Consider the following 26,763-nt stretch of genomic DNA (forward strand, 5'->3'; position numbering starts at 1 on the left):
AACTGTATATTATGTTCTTCCCCATCCTGATGTTCTTGTGTTTGCGCCATCGACCTAACAGATTGCTGTAAATCGCTAACATCCATTACTCTGCAGATCCGTGATTGTTGTTTTAAAATTGCTTGTCACCTGATCCTACTGCCTTGTCTCATTATAAAATGAAAACCTTTTCTCCTGGTGCCCTACTTACGCTGTCCACAGTAATAGTAGTACGATTTTGCTCCCCGAAGTGCTGCCTGTGTTTGTACTTGTCGTTATTGCCCTGAATGCTTAGCGGCCGGCCCTGGGGGGTTGTAGGCCCATACTTGTTCTTATTGAACTGTTCAATAAAGGTTTTCAAAAAAAAAAAAAAAAATAGAATGGGGACTGGGAGCTATGTTGGTTGTCTCATGGCAACCTACCCAGCTCTGAAAGCAGCCATATAGCCTACTGGGAAAATGCCAGAAGGGCTAATCCAGCCTTCACGCTATTTAATTATGTCTTCTGTTTCATTGAGAGTGGAATAAGGCGCACAATCCATTAATGTTGGTCGAAATATACTTTTCATTTTATAGTGCTAGCGAGGCCCTTTAATAATCGTGCATATCTTTTTTGGATCCAAACTGACACATAACTAAAAATAAAAGTACAAAACCAAATATGTAATAATATTTTATTTATACTTTGTAGAAACTGACGATTGCAGAGAACGAATTCAAGATCTGATTGCAGCTTCTGTTCAGGAAGGAGGTAATGGTTTGTTATGAGTAGGTCACCATACACTGGCCCAACTCTGGGCTTGGAAAAACAGCAAAATCATTGTTATTCTTCTTATTCTGACATATTTTATCTGAAAATATTTTTATATTAGTGCTTGTATTTATGTGTCTGTTTCATATCAGTTGTAATTTTATAGTTTTTATTGTTTTGTTGAGTTTTGATTGCATTGAAAGTAGGAAAGACTTAGGGCCATATGCATTAACACATTTTCCCATAGACACAGAATGGGCAAAACCCTTTGATGCATCTGCCCTTAGACCTTAATTAGTAGTGCCTCGGTATATTAGGACACTCATGCAAACCTCATGCTTGTGCGGCTGGCATAATTGTGAATTTGTAGTATTTTAACCAGGGGCGTAATGAAGGGCCCTGCAGCACCTGTGGCACTGGAGGCCCCCCAACCCGTCATCACATTTGGCGGGGGATGTCAGTCATTTCGAGTTACGCCACTGATTTTAACGCCTGTAAAATACAGGGGCAGGAGGTTCGCAGCGCCAGACGTCACGTAAGCCCTGTACATTGCAACAGTATATGTAGCCAGCATGTGAGGATGAGGAGACTTGAAGATACATTTGAAATGATGAATCAGGACAATAAATGCATACAAACAGAAAAAATCTGAAACACAGCGCCACAGGAGGGGGACGGATGAAAATGGCAATGCTTAAAAAGTGAGAAGATTGTGAGAAGCTGGACTTTGAGACCTTTCTTGAATTTGCTATACAAATAAAGGAGCAATCTGAGGTGGTAGGTCATTCCCAAGTTGCGGTCCATATATAGAGAGAACTTGTTGGAGAGCGGATTCTTTTGTGAATAGCAATTCATTTTTTTCTAGTGGTGTGTGTGCCCCACTTTAAAATTGATTTCGGTAGAGGTAAGTTAGTCGTGTTTACTAGAGTACCCTGTAGATCACACAACAGACTTCGAAATGGATCCAGGTGTGGGCATCAGTGAGGGGTTTGTGAGAGTCGTGTGTCGTTTCTGCCGATGTGTAATAAGAAGAGGACCTGAACTGTTGATAAGAGGTATATGGAATGGAGTTAGCACTTGATTTTGTTCAATAATGTATGCTGGATGCATGTTGTTTGTACTTTGTTGCTTGATATTGTCCATAGGAACTGCGGGCTATCAGGGATTTAGTGGAGATTGTCAACGGTTCTTCCATTTACGAGGCCGGCAATGCTGCAAGCACCCAGAATGTATTTGCTTCCAGGCACTATCTGACTTTATGGATGTCATTAGTCAATGACGCCTTAAGGTATAGCTGATTGTTGTAAGACATATCCAGATATTGGTTGGCAGCAATGCTTTCTGGCTACTTAGCACTACTCTTGGCTTTTTGTAAAGGTAGAACTTCACAGGAGGCAGTATTTTCTGGGATTCCATTCACACAAATTGTGCTGTTCTAGTGGTATGGGGAGATCCAATTAAGATCACTTTATTAATACTAACAAAACTGAATAAATAAGCTGTTTTTGCATCTGGGCAGTACATTAAACTAATATATACTAGGTAGAATTTTCAATGTTCTCAGTGAGTGCTTCCTATTGCCAATGTAGATTTTATCACTGGAAAAAATAAGCAAGTAATTAACACATGCCATCAAACAACTGACAAAACGATTTATATTATACAATGTTCTGAACTGCTGTCTAGGTTTAGAAGCTATTTGGTTCATTTGTCCTTTGTTGATATATACCTTATTACCCACAATTAAATTAATAGTCCACATTTTGTTGCAGCCATTAAGTTTTGACGTTTTCTGTCTGCTGCAGAATAACTTGTGTGCAGAATGTTTAATCCCAGCTGAGTAGTTTACAGGAGGCTACCTTGGGCTACATTTTGCAGCTTTGAAGCATACGTCTGTGTCCTAGTTTAGTAATGATTATGTGTTAGATCGTCAGCCCTGGTACAAAGGCCCAGGTTTTCCACATTTTGGATCCTTAGGTTTGGCCTTCTTGTTGGACCTGAAACCTCTAATTAAGGTTTTTGAAGCTACATGCTCGCTTTAAAATAGCAAACCCTCCCCTTTCGGTGTAATTCCTGCTTGGCATGCCTACTCTGACATGAGGTGATGACTCTAGGCTAACTCTGAGAGGCGTATACAATAATACCGAACCAAAAGAAACATTGGCAAAGCATAGGTCAGCAGCGTCTATGCTTTGCAGTGTGGCTAAAACTAATTTTAAAAAGAACTATGATGCAGCTGGGACTAATGCACTTAAAAAAAAACGCATTAGTGTTGTATGTAAAAAACAGCGCGTTGCATAGCAGTCACACTGCTGTGCGGCATGGCTACAAATTATTGCCTAAGTCAGCAATCCCATGTTGTACAGCAGGACAAAAAGGCAGTGGCAGAGCCAATAGTCTCGAAGGGGAGACCTATGGGCTTTGCCATTGACTGCCATGTCACGGCGTAAAACCCCTGTGATTCAGATCAAATCAGTTAATCTCCAGTGCATGAAAAAGAAAAAAATATATAACATTTAGCAAAAAGTCCTTTTACTTAAAGAAAGCAATTGCTCCCATGTCCATGTTTTAGTAAAAATACATTTGGAAGCAGATAACATCTGTTGTCACAATACAAATCCATTTCATAGGAGAAAAGAGCTTCTTTGAAGTGTGTATGGCATAGTAAAACATAATTACAAATGGCAAGAGGTTCAACAAGGACAACAGGGAAAAAAGAAAAAGAAATAGTACTTCAATAACACTACGATCAGCGAAAGGACAGTAATCAAACGGAAGCCATTGATACTTGGTCCATGCTCCAACCAAAAGAAGAAAAAGTGGAGCCAGCAAGTGCTGGCCAATTAGAAGGCAGCAAATAAGGGTGACAATGAAGCCCACAAATGTAAGCAATGGGTGGGCTACAAGCCCCTTATTGTATATAATATATATAGCAAGTGAGAGCGCATACAGCAAATGCACTTTCACGGGCGAGATCTAAAATTGAAGCAGGTAATTCATGAAGTGTCCCGAGTTAGAAAATGGTTTTCTTAAAAATGTGTTTTTGATGGTAGTTGATTTGGATGGCATTTTTCTGTTGTCCCATACCTGGGACTTTTTAGACTTTGTTTTTTCCATCTGTGGCAATTTCTCAGCAAGCTTTTCCGGTGACCACTCATAGACCCCATGGTGCCTTCTGATTAATACGCAAGTCAAAGTAGCTGTTTCGTCATGAAGCCAGCATACATCACGTTAGCTTAAACCAGAAACAAGTTTTTCCAGCACACCAAGGTGATCTGGCCCAAACGTTCACAAGCTTTCCATTTTCTCTGTGAGTGGCATATACAGCAATGCTCTTCCTGTGCATTCTAGTACTTGTAGTCTCCTCCATTAATAATGGGAATGGAGATAAAAGGAGTATCAGAACGCAAATAAAATGCTTGGGTGGATAAATACCCTGCGAAGAATTAGACTATTAGGCTCGGTGTCCCTACAAAGTTTGGGTAAGCAAGCAATGCTCAATTGGCCTATGATACTCATTCTCAGCCTGAGCCATGGCTTCCTCTAGTACAATCAGAACTGTACCACAGCTGGAGGAGTGCCAGCAGATGGCTAATGGAAGGAGGTGCTGTCACAAAGTAGGCCTTGGGAGTAGAGAGGAAGTCTGCCAGGGAGACAGAAAAATCACAGCATGGAGATGGAAAATAGAGACAATGAGAGGCTAACCACTGGGATCACGCTGCTGCTAACCCATGTGCAGTTAAGGGGGTTGGAAACACAGTCCAAACTGCTTGCCCGCATTAGTGGCTCCCATACAAAGTGTTGATATGGAATAGAGAGGTGAAATTTCACAACCATCTAAACAGAGGCATTGGCGGCAATGAGGCAATGCTTAGGTTCACCGTTACTTGGGAGCAAGAAAGACATACGTCTTTCATAATGGATAATCTATCTCGCAGTGTAGTGATCTCTGAAGGCGCCAGCGTGCGCTCCGCTATTGTGACTCGTTATGTGAGGCGTCGGTGGTCATCCTTTGATAGGCTCAGATATGTCGCAATAGCATCTATCTTTGTTTCAAGTGCTTCACGAGATGCAGTAATAGCCTGCATTACGTCACAGCGTAAAGTGGTCTTGGGCTTCCTCCTGAGGAGCAACACCGGCTCCCCCCCGCTCGTCTGCAGGGCCCACTGTCTCTACAAAAACTATGGTATCTAGTTCTCGCTTCCTGTTCACTTTCCACCATGACTACTCCTAGGCAGGGGAAAACCACTCTTAGTCGATTCATGGCACAGAGTGCGCTTTCAAGTGCCGGGAGCTCTCTTTCCCATCAACTGCCCAGTTCTACCAGCCCTCCTTCCGGGCGCTGGAGTTAGCAGCGGACTTCACTGGCATTGTCTCAGCATCGGTGCTCAGCACGGCCAAGGCCCCAGTCACCCGGTCACTCCCATTGCTGTATGTGTAGCCTTCACTTTTATAGTACCACTTCCACACAGGCCAGCGACCCAACAGTGGGCAATGTGATTGCAGTTGCCCCTCCCACTGCTAGGATCTAACCAGACTCACAGCAAGAAGAGGCCAGCAGTGCTCTCCCACCAAGTGCACGCAGTGGGGAGCTAGGCACTCAATATCGTGAGCGCTTCAACAAATGTCACTCAGGTCACACAGGTCGGACTGTATTAGCCCAGAGCAACTGGTGGGGGGGATCTGCCTCTGGGGTTATATGGAGCTCACAGCATCCCTCCCTCTGAGTAGGGCCCATAGTTCACAGACAGTCAGTCCAAGTACAGTACATGAATTACATTAGGGAGGCTCATGGGGTGCAATGCTCTTCACAATCTCCGACCCACGCTCCTGACCATTCGGGCTGCACTGCACCGCACCCACAGGGGTGATCCTACAAGTTGGTTAGGGGCCATTCTGCTCTATGGTCCCATGCAGTGGCTCCTGTTACTGCTTGTCCCAAGTGCTCCTTCCAAAAATCGCAGCAACCATGAAATGGTCCTGCCACTCAGCTGTGGTGTGGGGGGCGGCAGTGGTGGTGTGACCATCGCCCGCCAGCACCCCGAGATCCTGACTCCATGAGGAGGAAGCTCCAAATGCAGTCCCACGTAGGCACAGACTCAGTTGGCTGCACTCATGCCAGAGACAGCACGGCACCTGTTCACCTGAAGGAGTGGCTTCCCGATCCCCAACAAGGACTGCCACCAGCGACTGCCGCAGGCAGCCCACCTCACATCGCCTCATCCAACACCTGCTAATACCAGCACGCTCCCCAGGACACCAGGCACGGGCACCTCCACACCAGCAGGCCAGCCCAGCCCAGCCTATGGCCTCCAGCAGCTCCCTTGCTCCTGGTCACACAGGGCGAGCCTTAGGGTCTGGGGGCCTCGTCGGATCACAGTATCCCACCTCGCTCGGGCCCCCACAGGTCTGTCTTGATGAGAAGATCAACAGGCATGCCGTTTGAGGGTTGCTCCTGTCGCAGCCCTTATGCGGCCGACATCTTTGCTACAAAGGTGCAGGGCCTAGGCCATTCGCTTCCAATCTGTCTTTTCGGTCTATGAAGCCCATTCTTGGGCTCAACAGCATCGGCTCGCTGTCTAGGGTGCCCCACGTGTTATACAGGGCACATTGGGAGCACCTAACAGTCAGGCTTTAGGTGGATGGGGTCCTTCGAATGGGAGCTGTTTCCTACGTCTCACTGCATCAGCGCTCAGCCACCCCCCCCAGCCAAACACACTGATGCCTATGCCCAACAATATTTGGAGAGAGGATGTGCCGTAACATATAGAGCTGCCAACTTTGGAACTGGGGAACCGGTTTCGAGTCTCGGCATTGGTTCTCCATGTGCCTACAAAAAAGACACAATTTAAATACATGCCGATTGTTAACGAATGGAGATCGCTTGCAAAAAAAATACATTTCTAAAAGGCACTAACGCAACCTCAAAAGAAAAGTATCATGACTTCAAAAGAAAACAGAACCTATCATATTAATTTCTTTTCAACCAAAAGAAAAGTAGTTCGACAAACACGTGCAATAATGGTAACTAGTGGAGTGATATTGTACTTGGTCCCTGCTCTCAGAGAGGGATAAACACTAAAAGAGGCATGAAAAATGCATCCCAGAAGCAAATAGAAAGAAAGAATAGTAGAGTGACAATGGAGCCAGCAAATAGCAAGTCTATGTGCGGGCTGTAAGCCCACAGCGTGAATACAGCATGTCTCGAAGAGACAGCACATGCACTGCCTAGGCTCGACATGAAATGGCATTAGGCCCGATCAGCCACAAATAGGCTTAGTTATGTGACTACCAAACAGAAAGTGTTTTTCCGACAATTCTGAATTATGATTTCTGATTTAGTTTGTCACAAGGCCCAGTAGCAGTCGTATGGTTCTATTGTCACTATTCTAATTGACAAAAAGAAAATAGTGATTCCATTAAGCAGCATGCCAATCAAACAAATGAAGTCTGAGGTATTAAAATACTAATTTGCTCTCTAAGTACAATTAATGACACATTCTTAATATTGCAGGTCAATAAGTAGGAGTAGGTAAATTGTATTTGATTTATACAATATTTTGTGAGACAGCATTAAATGACCACAAGCATGGATGGCGCAGCTCCCAGTGCAAAGGATTTAGCACACTTTCATGACCTGTATAAAAATGAGCCCGACTGGGAGTAACAGGTGGTAAGATCGTTTGTAAAGAGCTTGGTATAACAATGTTTTTTGTGATATTGACAGGTCAGGGTATGGATCCTACTTGTCTTGTTATGCCACTTGGGAAAAGTCAATATTTCCACCCGCTCAAGTCATTCCCTGGGTCAAATCAGGAATTTCTTAAATTTGTACCGCATGGATGTTAGAAATGGGAAACAGGTCTCAAAAGATTTCTTGATACTAATAAATTACTCTGTGGCACTTACGTAGCAGAATGCACCTGTCAAAAGATCTAATAATCAAAACAATGTTCACTCAGTTGAATGTTGTAGTTGCTTGCATGGATCACCTTTTTCATGTCAGGATTCAGGCTAAGGACAGACCACAGTCTGTCCTTAGCCTATATACAATAATGGGCTCGGCTAAGGACAGACCAAAGTAAATTGGGTTGGAGAATATGAAAAATGGGCCAGTGGAGACTGTAGATGTTGGGAACCCTGGACTGTTAGCTGACAGACTGTCCATCATACTTGCTTGTGTATTGGTACACTTCCATGACACTGGTGGCAGAGCTGTGTTCAAGTCCATTCATGACGTACAGCCGTTGCCTGGTAATTTGTTGTGAACTGTTGTGGCTCTCTGCTTTCATTCCATTTCAATCACTTATTAGGTACCCCTCATGTTTGTTGTTTTCCTGTTTCTCTGTGCCCTCAAAGTACCTCTCCCTTCAGCCTTTCCTTCCTTCCTAGTGCTGCTATTTCCTTCTCCTTCTCTGAATTGCCTTCTAGCTCGCAACCTGGTGCCCTTGGGGTTGGAATCTTAAGGCTCAACACAGCAACACCCACAGCCAAAACCAGCAAACCTCTTAGACTGCTGATATATTTTTTCACCCCAGCTGTATTCTCTACTTATCTGTTGTCCTCTGTGTCCCCTACAACCAGTTCAGTGAACTCTGGCCCTCTAACTTCAAGGTAGAAATTTGCCTGCCCTCGACTGAGACAATTCCATTCCAAAGAGTGAGATCCAGCCTTTCGTCTGTGTCTCGCTTTCTCTCTCTCCCCTCTTAAATATTTTCTCCAGATTCCTACTGTATGTGGTGCATACATCATGCCCACCTGTGTAAGTGTTCGGGGACAGCAGTGGATTTCCATGGGTTTAGATATCCGGTACCTGACATTGCACAATGCCAATCAGCAAGAATACTATCACTGTCTTGAAAGCTTGAACAATCTGCCTGTTAGAAGGTCAATGTGGCAGGCAGACTCTCACTGTCCTTATCACGCTAAGGACTCATACTTCATCAGATGGATTACTTCAGGGTTCTGACCCACCATCTGGCCCACATATGTAAACCAGTTTCAGTAAGTATAACCTTTGTTCGCATTTGATAGACAAGCCTACGTGATAAGGTATACTTTAAAGAAGGCGCATATCAGTGATCCACATAGAAAACAATGTAGCATGAAGTAACAAAATAAAGTACTTGCAGCACCCAATTAAGTGAGCATTTACACTTTAATTATAAAACTAAATACAAATGAAGGACAATTAATAAGAGGTTCAAATGTTATGGCAAAAAATGAAACAGATAAAAAAGGGAACAGCTTCGTAAATGAGGTAAAATGAAGAAAAAGAAAATATTTATTTGATGAGATAACACGCCTAAAATTTTCAAATGCTACAACAAAAAATAAAACGTTTAAGGTAAGGATCCCTTAACCCTTTACAATGAAAATGAAAGGAGTAGGTGGAAGCATTCAGTACCAGCACTAGCTTCAAAAACAGTCACAAAGACCATATTGCTTCAAGAAAGTACCCCAGGGAAATGCAGGTCAGGGGTGGGTAGAAGACAGATGGAGATACATCTATCCCCAGCCATTTGCATTTGTCCAGCAACAACAGTTTTTAGTGGTAAAATACCTTTCTGGTTTGTGATCGGGTTTGAATGCTTGCATTTCCATAGTGTTACTCGCTCAAATAATTTATTATTCTCTTGTTGGATATAAACTGGTCTGAGGCTACTTGTGTTCCAGTCTGAAGGGAACTGGTCTGACAGTGTGGATTGGACTATTTCTTTTCTGTTAAGACAAAGAAGGATTTGTATTGACTGGTCTCTGGGCAGAGTAACATATTTGGTGAAAAATAATGGATGGGGACACAGCACTGAGCGATCACTAGTGGCTGAGATGAGTTCAAGCATTCCTACCATCACCTTGTATTTATTACAGTATACACACACATATATTCACTAAAAGCTGCAGGTTTATATTTCATGCCGAATGCTTTGGGAAAGCAATCTGCTTCAAAAAATGTATGCTAGAATTAACCCAATTTCTTACTGCGATAAACCTCCTTAATAAGGAAGGCTTGACACATCTTTATTGTATGCTAATGTTTATATCAGAGCAAGACTCCCACTGCTCCCCCAACAAATTGCAAAGCAGATCTGACCTCCCTTTTGAGAGGCTAGCCCTATGCTACACTACACTTCTTATATTAGGGGACCATTTCATAATCCATACAATTCTTTCAATGTGTGGTTTACACCTTTTTAGTTATGGGGAATGGCTATAGTGAAGATGTGCATCTCAACCTTCAGTTATATCAGGGTATACTAGGGTGAAAAATTGATCCTGTTCATATATATTATGATTGTTATTTATTGTTGGGACAGGAATGGACATTGAATGCTATATGGCCTATTGCCCTGCTCTGAGTGCCTGACTTTTCTACTCCCAGAACCTTAGCAGAGCATGTCTACTTATTTCATTCCACTAATGCTACGTCGTAGTTGGTCTCAAATCGCAATCAAGCTTCTGTTCTACCGCAACCATTGACTAATATTAGCAGTTTACACTTTCTGATGCTATTTTCACTTAAATCTTTCAAAATTCAGATCTCTGGTTCTCCCTACTGTATATTTGTAATTCTGGTATCATTTTGTTTATTGCACTGTTCTCTATTGTTATAAATTGCAGTAGGATTTTTAATGTGATGTGTTTTTGACTTTTTAACTATTTTGGTACTTCTAAATGCATTATGCATTTTCCCTAAGTTAAGCTTGTCTTCTCGGTGCCATAGCTACCAGGAGTTGTGCTCAGGTTTAAATTACTGAAACAAGTTAGTGACTTTATTACTTCTTGGGGATTACCATTCATTACAATTAATATTTCACGTTCTCACAAATGATAACTGTCAGAAATCTGACTTTTCTGCATAACGACCCCAGAATGTTCACCTTTTGCTGGACCCTTTATTTTTGCTGGCTATAGACCTCTGTGCACTTTACCCTGCTAACTAACAGTAAATTGCCTGTGCACCCCTTTAAACATGGTTGAATTGGCATATTCCTAATTAGTATATTCAATTTACATATAGTACATGTAGAAATGTAATGTTAAGATGTGCTTATAGAGACTAGCACCCCAAAGCTATTTTTCACTGTGGCAGGCCTAGCTCCCTCACGTATTAAACCCAAGTACAGATTAAAAATCTTAATACCTTATCACAGGGATAGGACTAACTAAAATAATTTATTAATCCACTATTTTTAATAGTTATTAAAAATCCAGTTTACGTGTGAAGTCGGATTTATAATAAATGTTAAGGAGGAATATCTTTGAATAAGTTAATTTTTCCCTTCCTGAAGTTCCTGCAGACTAAATTGAATTGGATCTTTACATTTTCCCAGCCACTGGATTAGCATTTGAATAGGTGTGAAAAAGGTCTGGAAGGCCTCTGAGGAGCAAGCAAAGAGGCAGACATGACTCATCTGAACATCCCAGAATATGCCGGGTGGGGACTGTGAGCATTCCTTTTCACAAAATAGTGCCAAATCCTGCCTGGCAGTCAAATCCTGCTTGACTTGTCTGCTGGGATTACATTTAATATTTTGGGGCTGACTACAAAGGAAGGGAAAAAAGATGAAAAAAACAATCCTTGTGTTTCCATTGTCTTGTTTCTGGAAAACCCTACTTTTGTTCCACCAGACTCCTTTCTCTGGGTTTTTATATATAACACGTGGGGCACACTTAAGAGGAAGGTAAAGAGGATGCCAAAACAATTCTTGTGTATCCACTGTCTGGTTGTTGTAAAACCCTATTTTTGTTTTACCAGACGTCTGTGTATGGGTTTATTGCGAGTACAGTGGATTCCCAAAACAGGATTTTAGTGTTAAATGTTGGTGGACACTAGGATTACCATAGTAAACTCCCCCTACACATCCTAGCCCTCAGAGCCCTCGTTTAGTGTGGCAAAGACTTTCGACAACTTGAAAATGCCCAAAGTGTGTAGGGTTGGCACAGGGAACTGTTATCCCATTGGTTAGGGTGTGCCCAGGACCCATTCCCACCTACTACCTCATCCCAGTCTTAAATGTGGCACCTCCAAGCACTGACCTCACAACATTACAGAACCTGAGGAAGAACAGAAGAGGACTGGACTTGTGGTCCGTAACCTAAAAGGAGCCCTGAAGAACTAGACCTGCTCCCTCTTGTACCCTGGACAAAAAATGGACTCTAAGTGTCAAAAGGCCTACCTCCAGTAAATGCTACAGTGACACAACAAGCTACAGGCGGCCTTTACCTGCAAGTGCCCGGCTGACCAGTGGCAACTGGATCTGGACTGGACCCTGCTGTTGGCCTCTGTTAGTCTCTAAGTACCTCCATGAGGTCCAGGCACAACTTTAGAAGTGTTCTCCTGTGGGGATTGAGACTTACAAGACTAAATCATAAGTTAAAATCTTTGAACAGGGTGAATCTGTTTGGTGTATCCGACCCGTGCTCCATCGCATTCAACCTCAACTTGCACTGCTGTCCCAGTCTACCACGACCGTTGACTATCATTGACACTTTGTGCTTCTTGATGCTATGTCTACTTAAAATGTTAAAAATTCATATCTCTGGCTCCCCTGTCCACCCTCTGGCACACTTGGGGGGGAGGTGGCCTTGAGATACCACACCTCGAATAATACTACCTCGCGGCCCAACTGCAACACGCAGTGTATTGGCTGGCAGATAGTGAAAACTGGATGACCAGATTGGTGCGAAACGCTTGTGGATCTACATCCCTCCTGAATTACTGATAGTGGGGGCTAGGGTTCTGCCTACTGTGCCGGTTATAGTGGGACTGATTTGCAGGTCATGGGGGCGGTCGATCAGAATGGTTTTCCGGAGGGCCCCTTTCGCCTTTGATATGCCAGTATGGGTTCTTCGTCCCTTTTCATTGATTGCAAGGTCAATGTCTACCAGCAATTGGCATGAGGGGAGCTGTGAAACCCTGAGGAATCTATACCCAGATCGCTGATTCATTACGCTTGCCAAGTGTGTCCTCTTTTGGCCTAGGTGCGGGGCAATTCTTTCAATGCTCCAAAAAAGCTGCCACGGCCCATGCAATTTGCCCATCTTTCCCTGAGGCTCCAAATGAGTCTTGTACCCTTGTAGCCCTAGTGACGCAGGGTGTGGGTCGCAGACCTATTTCATATCTATATAGAGCCCTGAGGGGAGGACCTGCCATACACTGATCTCCCAGTTCACGCCAGATGGCATGACCTATTGGGATGTGCACCTACAAGCTAAGGACTGGGTAGCTATATATGAAGGGGTTCGGACAGTGTCATCTAATGATGGCTTTAAGTTGACACAATTCAATGTTGTACACCAGGTCTACCTGACCCCGATTACATTGCACACTATATACCCAGACCGGCCCACGACATGTCCCAGATATCATCATGTTAAGGCAGATTTAATTCACATGGTTTTCGAATGTCCTGCCCTGCAAAAATATTGGGACAGGGCTCTTTTCTCTCTGAGGGAGGCCATGAGAAGGTATACTCCCCGAGACATAGGACAGTGCCTGTTGGGTTGGGTCTCTATTAAAAAGAAGAAGCTAAGCAGACAGTTCCTTATTCTTGGGCTTACGCTGGTGAAGCATAGGATAGCCATTGGGCACCGATGTATTCTGATTTGTTGGACCCTCCTGATATGCATCCACCGTGATCTGGATGATGTGAGTGAGGTTAAGCCCAACTGAGGTAGGGGGCTGCTGGACTGGGATATGTCCCCCAGTAACGAGGGTACGTGGGAGAGTACTGGTTTTTCTATATCACCAAGATTATTGCTCTCTGGTCCTAATTATGTGAGGGGGATATTTGTTTTGTTTTGCAGGCGGGACCAGTGGACCATTGCAAGTATAAGTTGTCTGCTTGTGCTATTAAATGATCCATTTGGTGTTTCATCTTGTCGATCTCCCATACATTATCTTGATTTTGAATAAATGCCATTAAAAACCCATACTTAAAAAGCAAATATCTCTGGTTCCCCTTTATGGATCTCTGTCATTTTGTTGTCCTTTTGTCCCTTAAATTGTGCTTAATTTTTCAAAATAAGTTTGGGATTTTTATTGTTTTGCATTTTGACTGTATTAGTGTTTTGGTATTGCATACATACTTTACACATTGCCCTTAGTTAAGCCTGTCTGCTCTGTGTACATAGTAACAAGGGGCTTAGCTCAAGTTAATTTAGTGACTATAAGAGTTCACCGTGACAAGGTTTGTGAGGGAAGGGCCCAGTGTTTTACCTTGAGCCCAGTATCCTTCATCCCCATGACATGCAGTTGGCTCTTAATCATGAGATGCTATCCAAAGGATCTTACTCACTGCTGACAAGCACTTCAAGGTTCTAGGAGTAAATAGATGTTTACCTTAAGTACATCACTGAGTCCTTTACAGTGAACTTCTATTTAAAGAAGGACCATGTGTGGGCACGTCATCATGAGGTATGAGGATACTTGGTAAGAATCTATTCTTTTACCAGGACAAATCCTAGATTCCTTTCTAGTGACTTATTTTTTGTTTCAGGTGCTGTACACCAAAAAATACTCAAAATCATACCCCTGGCATTCCAATAGTGCCGGTGTCATGTATAAACCAAGAAAAGGTATCACAGTGCCACACACAATTTGCAGAGTCTACTTTGACTCAGAAGATACATGTTTAACATGAAGGATACCGTCTTTAACCATGCACAGTAAATCACCATCTCAAGGATTCCACCATTGCCGTAGGCTCTTTTAACCTCTGTCTCTTGTCTAATACCCTCCACCCTGCTCTGCTGCCTTCTGGCTAGGCTAGCACTATAGAAATAACACATACATACATATACATGTCAAGGTTTCATGATAAACAGAGACTTGGTAAATTAATTTTGAGTTCTGTGTGTGATACGTATTTATAGTGCTAGCATATTCAGAAATCACCAATGCGGATGATGTTTTGGCACAAACATGTCTAGCTCTATACCTTGATGTTAACATAGGTCACTATTTTTATATTTTTGTCTTTTCAATAAAGAGTCTCTGTGAGCACAATCAGGGATCACTCCGCTACTTGGGGCTTAATTAGACATGAATAGTGAAGCGTACTGGAATATTTGAGCAAATAACTGCTCTTTGCGATTCATACAAAAATGTGATTAATGAGACATGAAAAGGTTGTGAAGGGAAAATTGCCTGATGAAACACGTTTTACCTAGCTGGTGTTGAGGAAAGAGCTGTTCTGACACATCATGAAAGACCTCACATGTGATCCAGTGCCAATACCAATAATTGATCAGGCATCAATACTCAACAACATCAAATACAATGGCCCATACACATTCACCCAAAATCCCTGATGCTCTGGGTCAATTTATAAGTTCCAACAATTCTTTCTCTTTATTAATTCAAATGAGACATCTTTTAATGGCTAATCTTTAATATCAACTTTCCTTCTATTTGGTCGATGGACCAATTAGTTGAATAGTTGATGGCAATTATGACTACTAACTTTCCAACTATTTAGTCAATAAAATGATCACGGACTCTCGTTAAAGTTAATAATGAATTTTCATCTCAAAAACATAAAAGGTTAATGCTCAGTTGCATTTTGGTCACAGATTACAAATACTGAACCTCACGAAGTAACGATTATATATATTATTTTAGAACTCATCCAAATTAAACAATGACTTTATGTTATGTTATGTTAGCAATTTGTTAAAGCGCAAAACAGCTGCCCCAGCAACGGAGCGTCCCGGCGCTGACCTAAACAGTACCTGAGGGGAGGGGGAAACCACAGAGGAGTTAGATGACAGAGAAAAGGTGGGTTTTTAGTTCCTTTCGAAAGGTAGTTAGGTTGGTCAGGGTGCGGATATGCAGAGGCAGGGAGTTCCAAAGTTTAGCCCCTAAAACTTTGAAAGAGCGGCCGCCCATTCTGCAGAGCTTGGTTCGCGGGACCGTCACCAGGTGCTGTCCCAGCGATCGCAGGGTGCGCTGGGGAGTATAGGGTGCTAGAAGCGGGCGTAAGAGTTCAGGGCCGTCTGAATTAAGAATTTTAAATGCAGTGGTCCCAGTTTGGTGAAAGCGGGTACACCTGAACTTGGTACTGCACTTGCTTTGCCCATCGGCAGCCATATGCCAGTGCCAGTGATGTACAAAGCAGGCAGTGTCCTCGGTTGCAGTGGGATCTCTTTAACTACCCTGAACTGCCCCGTCGCCGGTCGGGACGAGCCTTAAACAGCACCTGAACCCTGCAGACAGCTATGGCAGCCCCTCAACACTGCGATCACCTTTATCTACCTCTGGTACATGAAGACACCCGCCACTGCTCCGCACTCCCAGCGCCTCTTGCCACCTGTAGATACCTTCTCCAGCTGTCGCCACCAGACACGCCCAGCAGCTCCCAGTAAATGCAAACCCCCTCAGTTGCCCCACGTTCCCCTCGCAGCTCACCATTCCTGGAGACAAGCTGCAGTACTCTCTTCTCGTTGCCCCCGGAGGGGCCGCCTGTCCACATTAGAGCATTAGGAGGCGTCGCTGCGGGGTAGAGGCACAACACGGGACTCCGTATCCCAGGAGCCCGTGTGGAGCAGCACCTGTGCTTTCCCCCGCCCACCAGCCCCAGGACCTTCATTACGACTCGCGGAACCCGCTGGCGCGGGTCCCGCTTCGCAGCTCACCATTCCTGGAGACAAGCTGCAGTACTCTCTTCTCGTTGCCCCCGGAGGGGCCGCCTGTCCACATTGGAGCGTCGGGAGGCATCGCTGCGGGGTGGAGGCACAGCGCGGGACTCCGTGTCCCGGGAGCCCGTGTGGAGCAGCACCTGTGCTTTCCCCTGCCCACCAGCCCCAGGACCTTCATTACGACTCGCGGAACCCGCTGGCGCGGGTCCCGCTTCGCAGCTCACCATTCCTGGAGACAAGCTGCAGTACTCTCTTCTCGTTGCCCCCGGAGGGGCCGCCTGTCCACATTAGAGCATCAGGAGGCGTCGCTGCGGGGTAGAGGCACAACACGGGACTCCGTATCCCAGGAGCCCGTGTGGAGCAGCACCTGTGCTTTCCCCCGCCCACCAACCCTCTTTTACGCACGCCCAATAAAAGTCACAGTACCACCCGCGACGCGGTACGTGAGCGGGACGCGCCGGACGAAGCCTGGACAAAGGGCGGACCGTCTGTGGCCGTCCGGGGCCGGAAGAGGCCGGGCTGGGCCCCCCCCCTTTATGGTGTCATCATCGCAACTGTCTTCCTCCAGGTACTGCTATTGAGTTGGTGGACTTTCGCCCGAGGCTGTGGACGTGGTCCAGGGTTGTGTTCTCCGGACTCGTTACATGGTAACCTTAAGGTTCTTTATATGCTCAACTGAGCAGGGACTTCTTGTCTTGTTGTTTGACTGTTGCCATTACCTATTCCCTACCGTCACGTACCATTTATCTTGTGCCGGAACTTTGTTGTGACTAGGGTAAAGCTTGGTTTTGATTTAGAAATGTCAACTCGCTCTGGGAAAAGTTTGAGGGGGAGTGAGGGGGGCATGGCGGGTACTATGGATCAGTTCATTACCCGCGTGGCCAACGTCATCGATAAAGAAATCTCTATGGCTGAACGGCGGCTATCTCTAAGCCCGTTCGGCGATAGACACTCCTCGATTGGCCAGCTATCTCAGATTCCCTCCCCGGCCCGACCTCCGGTCTCGCACATTCCCCCTATCCTAGATCATCCTTGAGTTGCCGCTTTGAGAGCTAACATAGAAGGCCTTGAAGACTTAACGGCCACGGCACTAATTACTCAAAATCACGCGACTCCTATCCTAGCTGCATCTAATCTAGCAACTCTCTCTTCCCACATGGCTGACCCCGCTCCCATCTTAATATCACACCCTGTGGCGGCTGTCGGGGTACAGGCAGAAATCCGTCCTGCCTCTCCAAAGAGGACAAGACCAGTCGCCCACCGGAAAACCAGTCTATCCAAAAATTGTAAGAATAAGAGGCGGGTGGGTGTCAAGAGGGGCATTTTCAATAAGGTAGTGGGGGGGGCCACCAACCCACTTCAGGAAGAGATAGTAGAGCCCATTATTGAGGGATCGGCAGATTCAGCGCCTGCCGATTGGAATATGGGTAACATATCAACTCGCTCCTTAGATTTTTCCCTCACAAAAAAAATGGAGGATATAATGAAATCTCTACTCCTCCCAGTTTTAGACCAAATTAGAGGGTTAAATGAGCGTGTGGACAAAATGGAGCAGACAATGTTAGATAATTTCTTTTCACTAAAATCTTTTATTAAGTTGCAGCTAAGGACGAGGAGCAATGGACTAGGGGAGGGTCATGATGGTAGGGCACCGCCTACAGCTCAACATAGCTTACCAACTACAATTGATAACCCTTCTGTTGGGTTAGAACCATTGAACCAAAATTCGCACCCCACTGTGTCGGCAGGGAATCCTGCCAGTAATCCTGCCTTGACCATCCCTAACCCCGTGGCGAATACTATGACTCCTAAGGTCCCTAATCTTATTGTTGGGAAAAAGTCGACCTGTTCCTCAGCCCAGGTTAGCTTAGGCGATGCAAATTTAACCATCATATCCCCTTCGCTAGTAGCACATAGCAGTTCTGAGACCCTACCCTCAAACCTAGCTGTTACAGGAAAGGTTAATGTAGAGCAGTCAGGTGAGGGCACCCCTGGTACCTGGGACCTTAATATAAATCTTCCCCCCGATTGCCAGCCCTATGTAGTTGTGTTGACTGGGGTACCAGTGCTAAATCCGGGCAAGAGTGAGTCCTATATTGATCTGTTTAATAAGACCTTATTTTGGCTCAAAAAGAATAGACCCTTGCCCGAGTCATGGGAGGGCCGGATAATTCATGTACGTAGAGTTGGATGGATTGGTAATAGGAAAAAAATCCATCAACGGGGATTGCATCATTGTGAATTTCACAGACCCAAGGATTGTCAGCTACATATGTTGGGGATCTAGGAAGGTCCATAGCCCTGCAGCTAGTGCGGGTCTAATAGACACTCGCGACCTCAGTTATTTCAATCCCCCAATCCTGCCTGTGTTATATTCTAGATCCAACATGCGGGAGGACTGGGACAGCTGCTACCCTCGTGGTTGCACCTCTAAATTCAGCCTATTTAATACCAACCTTAGTCAATCGCAGGGTCGTTTTTGGCAAGGCTATTGACAAGAAATGTGTCTTAGCCAGGTGAGGGGTTCTGAAGTTTTGGGGGTATTGGTCACTGCCAGCTCTCCTGTCGGCGAGCAACTGGGGAGCCCCGACACCTTTGCTCTCCCCTCCTTATCTACCTCCAGGGGACATGTTCAGGCAGTGCCCGAGCCCTGCCGGGATTTGCCCGATGAAGGCTCTATAGCACCTCACGATGTGCCATTTCCTGCTGGCAAAACGAATACCACCATTTACAATATCCCAAACAGTAGAGTAACAGTTTCAGGGCAAGGAGAGGACCCCAATACACCCTTGAAGGTAGTTAGTTGGAACATTGCTGGCCTGGCCCGAAACATATGTATCCCAGATTGGAACACACTTATTGAAGCTTATGGGATTTGTCTGTTCCAGGAAACTTGGTCTCTGGAACCGATGCATAAGCTGGGTTATACGACCTACTTTGTTCCAGCTGTTCGACCGAAGGACGGCAAGGGGCGCCCATCCGGAGGTTTGTTAATTTGGATTAGTATTTCCTTGCGGTATTCCGTTAAAGGTATTACTACCACTTCCCCGGATCTTCAGAGACTCTCAGTAAGAGGCCCGTGTGGTGGACAGGCACTCGAAATATTCAATATTTATGTTAGAGGCTCTAGGGCTGGCGCTCCTATCCTTTCCTCGACAGGTATAGACGAAGAACTGAAGAACTGTGGTCCAGAATCCCTTATTTTATTAGCAGGGGATTTCAATTGTACCTTTGAACCCCTCGCTGTGGACGATGTGTTGGGGCACAGCGACGACGATGCAAGGAGAGGCATTCCGTCGCTGTCAATTGTTCCTATCAAAAGATGGACCCAAAACGTAATAGACCTTAATGCCCTCTGTCTGGAGTATGGCATTAGAGCCACCAATGGTAGATCTAAGTCAGACCAAATGGGCGCCCATACATATAATAGAATTGACCACTCCTCCAGGATTGACTACATCATGCTGAATTTTGGTTTGTGGCCATTCCTGGTGGATATGGAGGTTTGTCCATCTATTGACAGTGACCATAATTTGTTATCTCTATCCCTGTCTCCTTTCTGGAAGGGTAATTCTGCTCTCTTAATCCCCCACGTATGGAAACTAACACATGAAGTGTGCCCCTCAAACTGCGGCAGGCGCCTGAAATGGAAGAATTTCGCTGGCAACGAAGCCAAGATGCTGGAGGCACAAGCTATATTGGCTAATACCATCCTAAGCCTAAACTCCCCTTCTATCAGTGCACCCGAGATATCCGCAGTTTTTGCCCAAATAACAAAGTCTATAGGTGAGCTATTTATAATAAGGGACACAGGGAAGGGGGCTAACATGAGAGCCGGTAAGAAGGGTTCAGCCGGGTGGTTCTCAGACACATGTCGCTCTACCAAAAGGGAACTATTCAAGGCAGTAAAATCTAAGAATAGAGCTCTGGTTTGCGCTGCAAGGGGCAATTATAGGAGGGCCCTATTAAAGGCTAAGTCAGATTGGGAAGACCAATTTTGGTGCGACCTTAAGGCCGCAAGCCTAAGGAAAGACGCAAAGGGTTTCTGGGACCTATTGAGATCTAGGGAGAAACCTGCGGATGCATTGATACCATGCAATGTCCCCGAGAGCGCGTGGGTCGACCACTTTTCCCAACTCTACTCAACGGCTCAGGAAGAGGGGGATAGTCTGAGTACACGACAACTCCATGCATCTTCCCAGTTAGAGGATGTGCTTCTGTTTACACCTAAGGAAGTGGTGGGGGCGATAAATAGTTTAGTGCCCAACAAAGCTGCAGGTCCGGATGGTATTCCCGGAGACTTGCTTCGCTCCAACCCGGATGACTGGGGAAAACTTATCTCTGCCCTATTAAATTCTTGTCTTGAAGGGGCAATTCCCCCAACTTCATGGAAGGGAGCGGAAGTCGTCCCAATTTTTAAGAAAGGTTGCCGGAACGACCCAGCCAACTATCGCCCAATAAGTCTCCTAGATACATCACAAAAGGTGGCAGGTAAGGCAATTTTGTCCAGGATCCTGCAGTGGGTAGAGGAAAAGGGCATTCTCTCAGACTTTCAGGCCGGCTTTAGATCTGGCATGGGGACAATTGAGCAATCCTTCCGCCTCATGATGTTATATTGGAAGGTTGTCGTATTGGCCAAGGGCAGTCTGTACCTTGCTTTTATAGATTTGCGGACTGCCTTTGACCTAGTTCCCCGCAGCCAAGTCTGGAGAGTGCTTGATGAACAGGGTATCCCACCCTATTTGCTAAACCTGTTGATAAATTTACATGCTGATAATTTTGCGCAGATCAGGTGGGGTAACCAGGGGCAAAAAACAACACGCATCCCTGTAAATAGGGGGGTACGCCAGGGTTGTGTCCTTGCTCCCACCCTGTTTTCCCTGTACGTCAATGGAGTGGTAGAGCACCTGCTACAACATCCCGCAGACGCCCCATCCCTGGCAGGCAGGAAAATACCTACCCTCCTCTTTGCTGATGACACCCTCCTGATCTCCAAAACCCCGGCAGGTTTGCAGAGCTTATTAGCTAACTTTAAGTCTTTTTGTGACAAGAGAGGGTTGGTTATTAATACTGCAAAGACCAAGTATTTGGTCCTCAACCCCCCAAAGAAGTTGGCTAAACCACCTACTCTAGATCTTGTTGCCCTGGAAAGAGTCTCAGAGTTCGACTACCTTGGTATTCGGCTCTGCGACTCCATGAGCTGGAATTGTCATCTCCAAAAAATGCTGTTGACACACAAGAGGGTGGTGGGTGCTCTGCTCAAAGAACATCGTGTGACTTCCTCAAAACCCATTGCCGCTGTTCTGGATATCTATAGGGCAAGGGGTGTTAGTGCTGCTCTATATGGGGCGAACTCTGGGGGGCTCATAAGGCAGACCATCTTTCCCGCTCGGAAAGTAAGTTTCTTAAAGATTTAATGGGGCTCCCCTACAGCACTGTATACAATAAAGGACCTGTTCCCAAAGTGAGCATTCAATTCATATAGCCATTATAGTTGTCATATAATTTTAGACAAACTAAGAGCAAGTGTTACAATATCATCAATGCTGCTTCAAGGTATGACTCACTAATTCAAAGAAAAGAAGGAGTGTTCAAAACGAGATAGGAAAAAGCTGTCTTTTTATCCAACAATAGTGATATCTAAAACCACCCTCGTGTGGAAAAAGTGTAGGAAAGGAGTGATGGCGCCTCACGGTAGCAACACCATAGAGGATAAAGCAGGAAGGTACTCGCCTGCTACCTCAAGATCTCATCATCAGCTGCCACCACTCCATAGAAAGGAAATGTGTGTGGGAAGGTGTAGACAAGAGAATGGGTAGTGACCCAACACGTAAAGGTTGCTAGGGTGTATTCAACAAAAGAGAGAAAAGTAGTGCAGAGAACCGTGCACCGTAATAGACCCCACAGTGTATGTACACAGATTTGAGTTGGTTCACTCTAGCTTTCTACTTTTTATTCTGTGCTGTGTGACCACTCGTATATAAAAATGCCGACATGTTTCATTGCCAATTGGAAAAACTCACGGCAACTTCTTCAGGGCGTGGGGTATTGTCATTTCACCCTTTAGCCTTGCTTGATCAGTTTAAAAACAGTTCTGTTGGAAAAGAGACAGACAAACAACACATATCCAAAATATTTGGCTTCTGGTTCAAAGGCACCCATTACTGTATATACCTTTCCCAACCAAATGTCCCCCATAAATGTTTACCGGGATGTCGCCCATCGTGGGCATACCTTTACCCTCGGGCTTGTGTATGTATAACAGCGGTCGCTTGTTCAGGGTTCATCCCCTCGACTCCTGTCATGAGTCTGTAAACATACAGTGGAAGACACGGAGAAAGACATAAATCGAACAGATAGAGTTAATAGTTTTCTAGAGGAAACAGATGGTGATTTCCCTCCATTCCCTGTGTGATGAATAGCTATTTCTCTTTGTCTGGATCCATCCCTGTGTTGCTATGTTATAACTCTGCAGGTATAGCTCCTGCTTGGCCGGGGTTAGAGGGGGTTCATCTTGTGTTAAAAGAGGTACTCATTTTAAGGTTCTGCCCGCTATGTGGCGTATTGTCCCTCCCATGTCTCGCTCATGGTGCGTCTTTTAGTACCTGCTGTATGGCTCATATTTAATGTGTCTACTTGTATTTTGATGATGCCAAGCTCTTAGTTAAGATTTCAAGACCATTGGTTTCCGTGACAGGTCTGTGCGTACCCCCTTAAAAAGAGGAATTCCCCCGACCGAGTCACGTTTACTGTTGCAGGTGTCCCTTCGCCTGTGGTCTAAACCGCTTTTTACGCAGCCCCCTTAATTTTGGAAGAAAAGGAAATAGTCGGACTCACCGATATTCTGTCCGTGTCTGGCGTTCACTCAGCACTGCAACAACGCAGCCGTTGTCAGCCGTGATTAAAAAACGTAACCTTCCGGGTCACGTGGCACCGCTGTGTCGGTCCCGCCCATTTCAGGGCCGATTGAACGCGCCATCTTAGAATGGTAATATGTGCCCCTACAGGTAATCAATTCCTCATTGTACGAGCGTCCGAGCACCCGTTTTTAATGTAAATGTGACTCGTGGATGAATAATTAGGGCATATCTTCACCCCCGGTTCTGTTTATACCTGTTTATACCTGTTGCCTTGTTACATAGTTACAATATTGCATCAAGTGTAATCTAAATTACCTTGGTATTCGGCTCTGCGACTCCATGAGCTGGAATTGTCATCTCCAAAAAATGCTGTTGACACACAAGAGGGTGGTGGGTGCTCTGCTCAAAGAACATCGTGTGACTTCCTCAAAACCCATTGCCGCTGTTCTGGATATCTATAGGGCAAGGGGTGTTAGTGCTGCTCTATATGGGGCCGAACTCTGGGGGGCTCATAAGGCAGACCATCTTTCCCGCTCGGAAAGTAAGTTTCTTAAAGATTTAATGGGGCTCCCCTACAGCACCCCAACCCTTCCTCTGTTTCTAGATACGGGTATTCGGCCAATAAGCGACCAGGCTAGACTTCGCCCTCTCTTATTATGGGCGAGATTATGGAGAACACCAGAATTGTCCAGCTATGCGGATGGCCTAACCGACGTGCTGGGGTCTCCTGACTGGGTCAAGATCCCATGGCTGAGGGAAGTCAAGCGTCTTCTCTTTAGCCTTGGCCTCGGCGAAAATTGGAATAACAGAACTGCTCCTCCTAAATTAGAGCTAAAAAAGATTTACTGGAGCTGGGTAGCTGGCTCCAGAAGCAGTAGTACCAACTTGTGTAGGTCCTCTATGGACTTTCTTCTGATTAAGGAAGTGCACTTCTGTGAACCTTACTTGGATATTATCACAAATTGTAAGGACAGGAAACTCTATTTCCAATTCAGGGTAGGCCTACTCCCTGTTGGAGAATTGACCTCCAAGTGGAAAGCTCCATCTCAGACAATCGTTTTTTGCCCCTTCTGCGAAACAAGGCCTGAGTCTGTTCCCCACTTTTTGTTCGAATGTCCGGCATATGCAGCCCCTCGGAGCCGTTGGCTCAAGCCTCTCTGCAGAGAACTTGGAACTAGACTCCACGCAGAGGCTATGCGCATACTAAAAAATGATCCACAGCCCCTCTTTGCCTGTGGCTTAGCAAAGTTCCTAGGCTGGGCTTGGCGTATCAGGTCAGCGAGGCTTTCGTATCTTGTTTAATTAGATCTTATCTACAAATGTCTTGGTTTTTATGTAATTTATTGGCATCAGTAGCTGTTCTGAAACATTGTTTAACTATTTTGCACTGGTTCCTTTTATCATTTTATTGTGCATCATCTTATTGTGTATTATTGCAATTCTGCTTTTTATGATATATTTATATCGAAATAAAGCCTTCTTGACTGACATAAAATGCAGTGGTGAGAATTTGGAATTGAATTCGGGATTCAATTGGCAGCCAGTGTAATTTCCGGATGGTGGCTCTGGCAGAGCACCTGCGCGGAAGGCCAACCACAGCCCTAGCGGCCGAGTTCTGAACTCGTTGCAACCGTGCTAGTTCTGTTTTATTCGCCCCTAAGAATAGAACATTGGCATAGTCCAGCCGGGCAAGGATAATGGATTGGATGATAAGTTGACGAGTTCTGCAGTCGAAGAAACCGAGTATCGGACTGAGACTCCTCAGTAGACCCACGCAAGTAGCTGCCACTTTCTTTGTGTGGGACTGGAAGTTGAGTGAGGAGTCCAGCCAGACGCCTAGGTTCTTCACAACATTTTTTGGCACGGGAGTGGGGCCAAGCAGAGAGGGCCACCAATGATCGCTCCAGTGGCCGGGGTTCTTACCGAGGAGAAGCACCTCAGTTTTCCCTGCGTTCAGTTGAAGGCAGTTGCGCGTCATCCACTGCGCAACTGCCGCTAAGCCATCCCTGAATTTAGCAGCCGAAGTTGAAGGGCCTTCAGAGAGAGTGATGACCAGCTGTGTGTCGTCGGCGTACGACACCAGCGTGAGGTCCCACTCTTTTGCCACTACTGCAAGAGGCTGGACGTAAAGGTTAAAAAGGGATGGACTTAACGCAGAGCCCTGAGGGACTCCCTGTTCGATGGAATGGGGTTGGGAGATATAAGGTGGGGCTGAAACTCGAAAGGGCCTGTCCTTCAGGAAGGACCGGAACCACTCGAGGGCGAGCTCATCAATCCCTATGGCCTCAAGTCGTTTCAGCAGGATATTGTGTGAGACCGTGTCAAAGGCCGCGCTGAGATCCAGCAGGATCAGCGCGGCACTTTGACCGGCGTCCAGAACGCCCCGGAGATGTTCAGTGGTGGTCAACAGGGCCGACTCGGTGCTGTGACCTGGCCTGAAACCATTTTGAGATGGGTCCAGGACGTGATTTTTCACCATGTGATGGGATAGTACTTTATTCACATGGGCTTCTGCCAGTTTAGCAGCGAAATGGGTCTGAAGTTTTCTGGCTTTGTGGGATCCAGTGTGGGCTTTTTAATAATAGGGGAGATTATGCAATGAAGGAGTGGATAGAGTAAGAGACAAAAGGTTCACCAAATATTTATGCCAAACAATTTATACCTAACGGAGGGATAGATGAAGAGACAATAGTTTCATCTAAATAATACATATCAATAAATCATTGACGGAGTGAATAGGTGGAGAGACAAAAGTTTCATAGACAAAACACATCAATATTTAGATTCTGAGAATGATTTAGACTAAATACAAACCTATTGGTCTGTAAGAAAAGCACCCCCTTGGCCTAGGAAATGGTGGTGGTTCTCCGAAATAGAAACAGGGAACAAATGACATAAGGACAGGAACAGGACAGGTCAGGAACAGCTAGGCCTCTCTGCAAACCGACAGACAGCGACACATTTCCACCCTTCTTTCCTGTCAGCCTAAGCTCTAAACCACACCCCTAAAGGTACCTCAATTATACCCTAAAAATGACATGTCCATGCCACTAATGTTGCAAACTAACATCTGACTCGTACAGGGATTGGTGGGTTTGTTGGGTGTCGTTGTCACACCACCATGATTTCACCCCTTATTCAACAACTTCATTGTAAAAATTAATTTCCATGGTCTGAATTTCATTTTGTTCACACGTTCCCCATACAAGATACAATTTTATAAAGTTTCATATCATTCCAATAACATCTTCGCAGAGTACATCTCCGGTCCCACGCTTGGGTACAGTAGATGGCAGTCGTCTGACACTCTGGCCTTCACTCTTTCATGTCATCTGAGGTGCACAGTGCGTCTTGCTTGCCTCATGTCAGAACGGAATCACTCAGCGAAGCTTCCCCCCTCCCACTTTGGACAAGTTTAGAAAAATGGTGGCTCCATCCAGCACACTAAAGTAGATGAAAATGAACATTTATGAATGATATGATAATGAAACCTCCACTGTTTACCGCCCAGCTTTCACTATTCCCCATTAAC

General features: G+C 45.3%; 1 protein-coding gene across 1 annotated transcript in view; it reads left to right on the top strand.

Annotated features, from left to right (window-relative positions):
* LOC146821647 (uncharacterized) overlaps positions 1 to 26,763 on the top strand; it is a 1,582,729-nt gene that overhangs the window by 251,296 nt on the left and 1,304,670 nt on the right. The window contains exon 8 of the mRNA XM_085609888.1: positions 670 to 729. Coding sequence (XP_085466014.1) covers positions 670 to 729 — 60 coding nt within the window. The remainder of the gene's footprint in view (positions 1 to 669; positions 730 to 26,763) is intronic.

This window comes from Triturus cristatus, chromosome 6 (genome assembly GCF_964204655.1).
Source record: "Triturus cristatus chromosome 6, aTriCri1.1, whole genome shotgun sequence".
Taxonomy (NCBI): domain Eukaryota; kingdom Metazoa; phylum Chordata; class Amphibia; order Caudata; family Salamandridae; genus Triturus; species Triturus cristatus.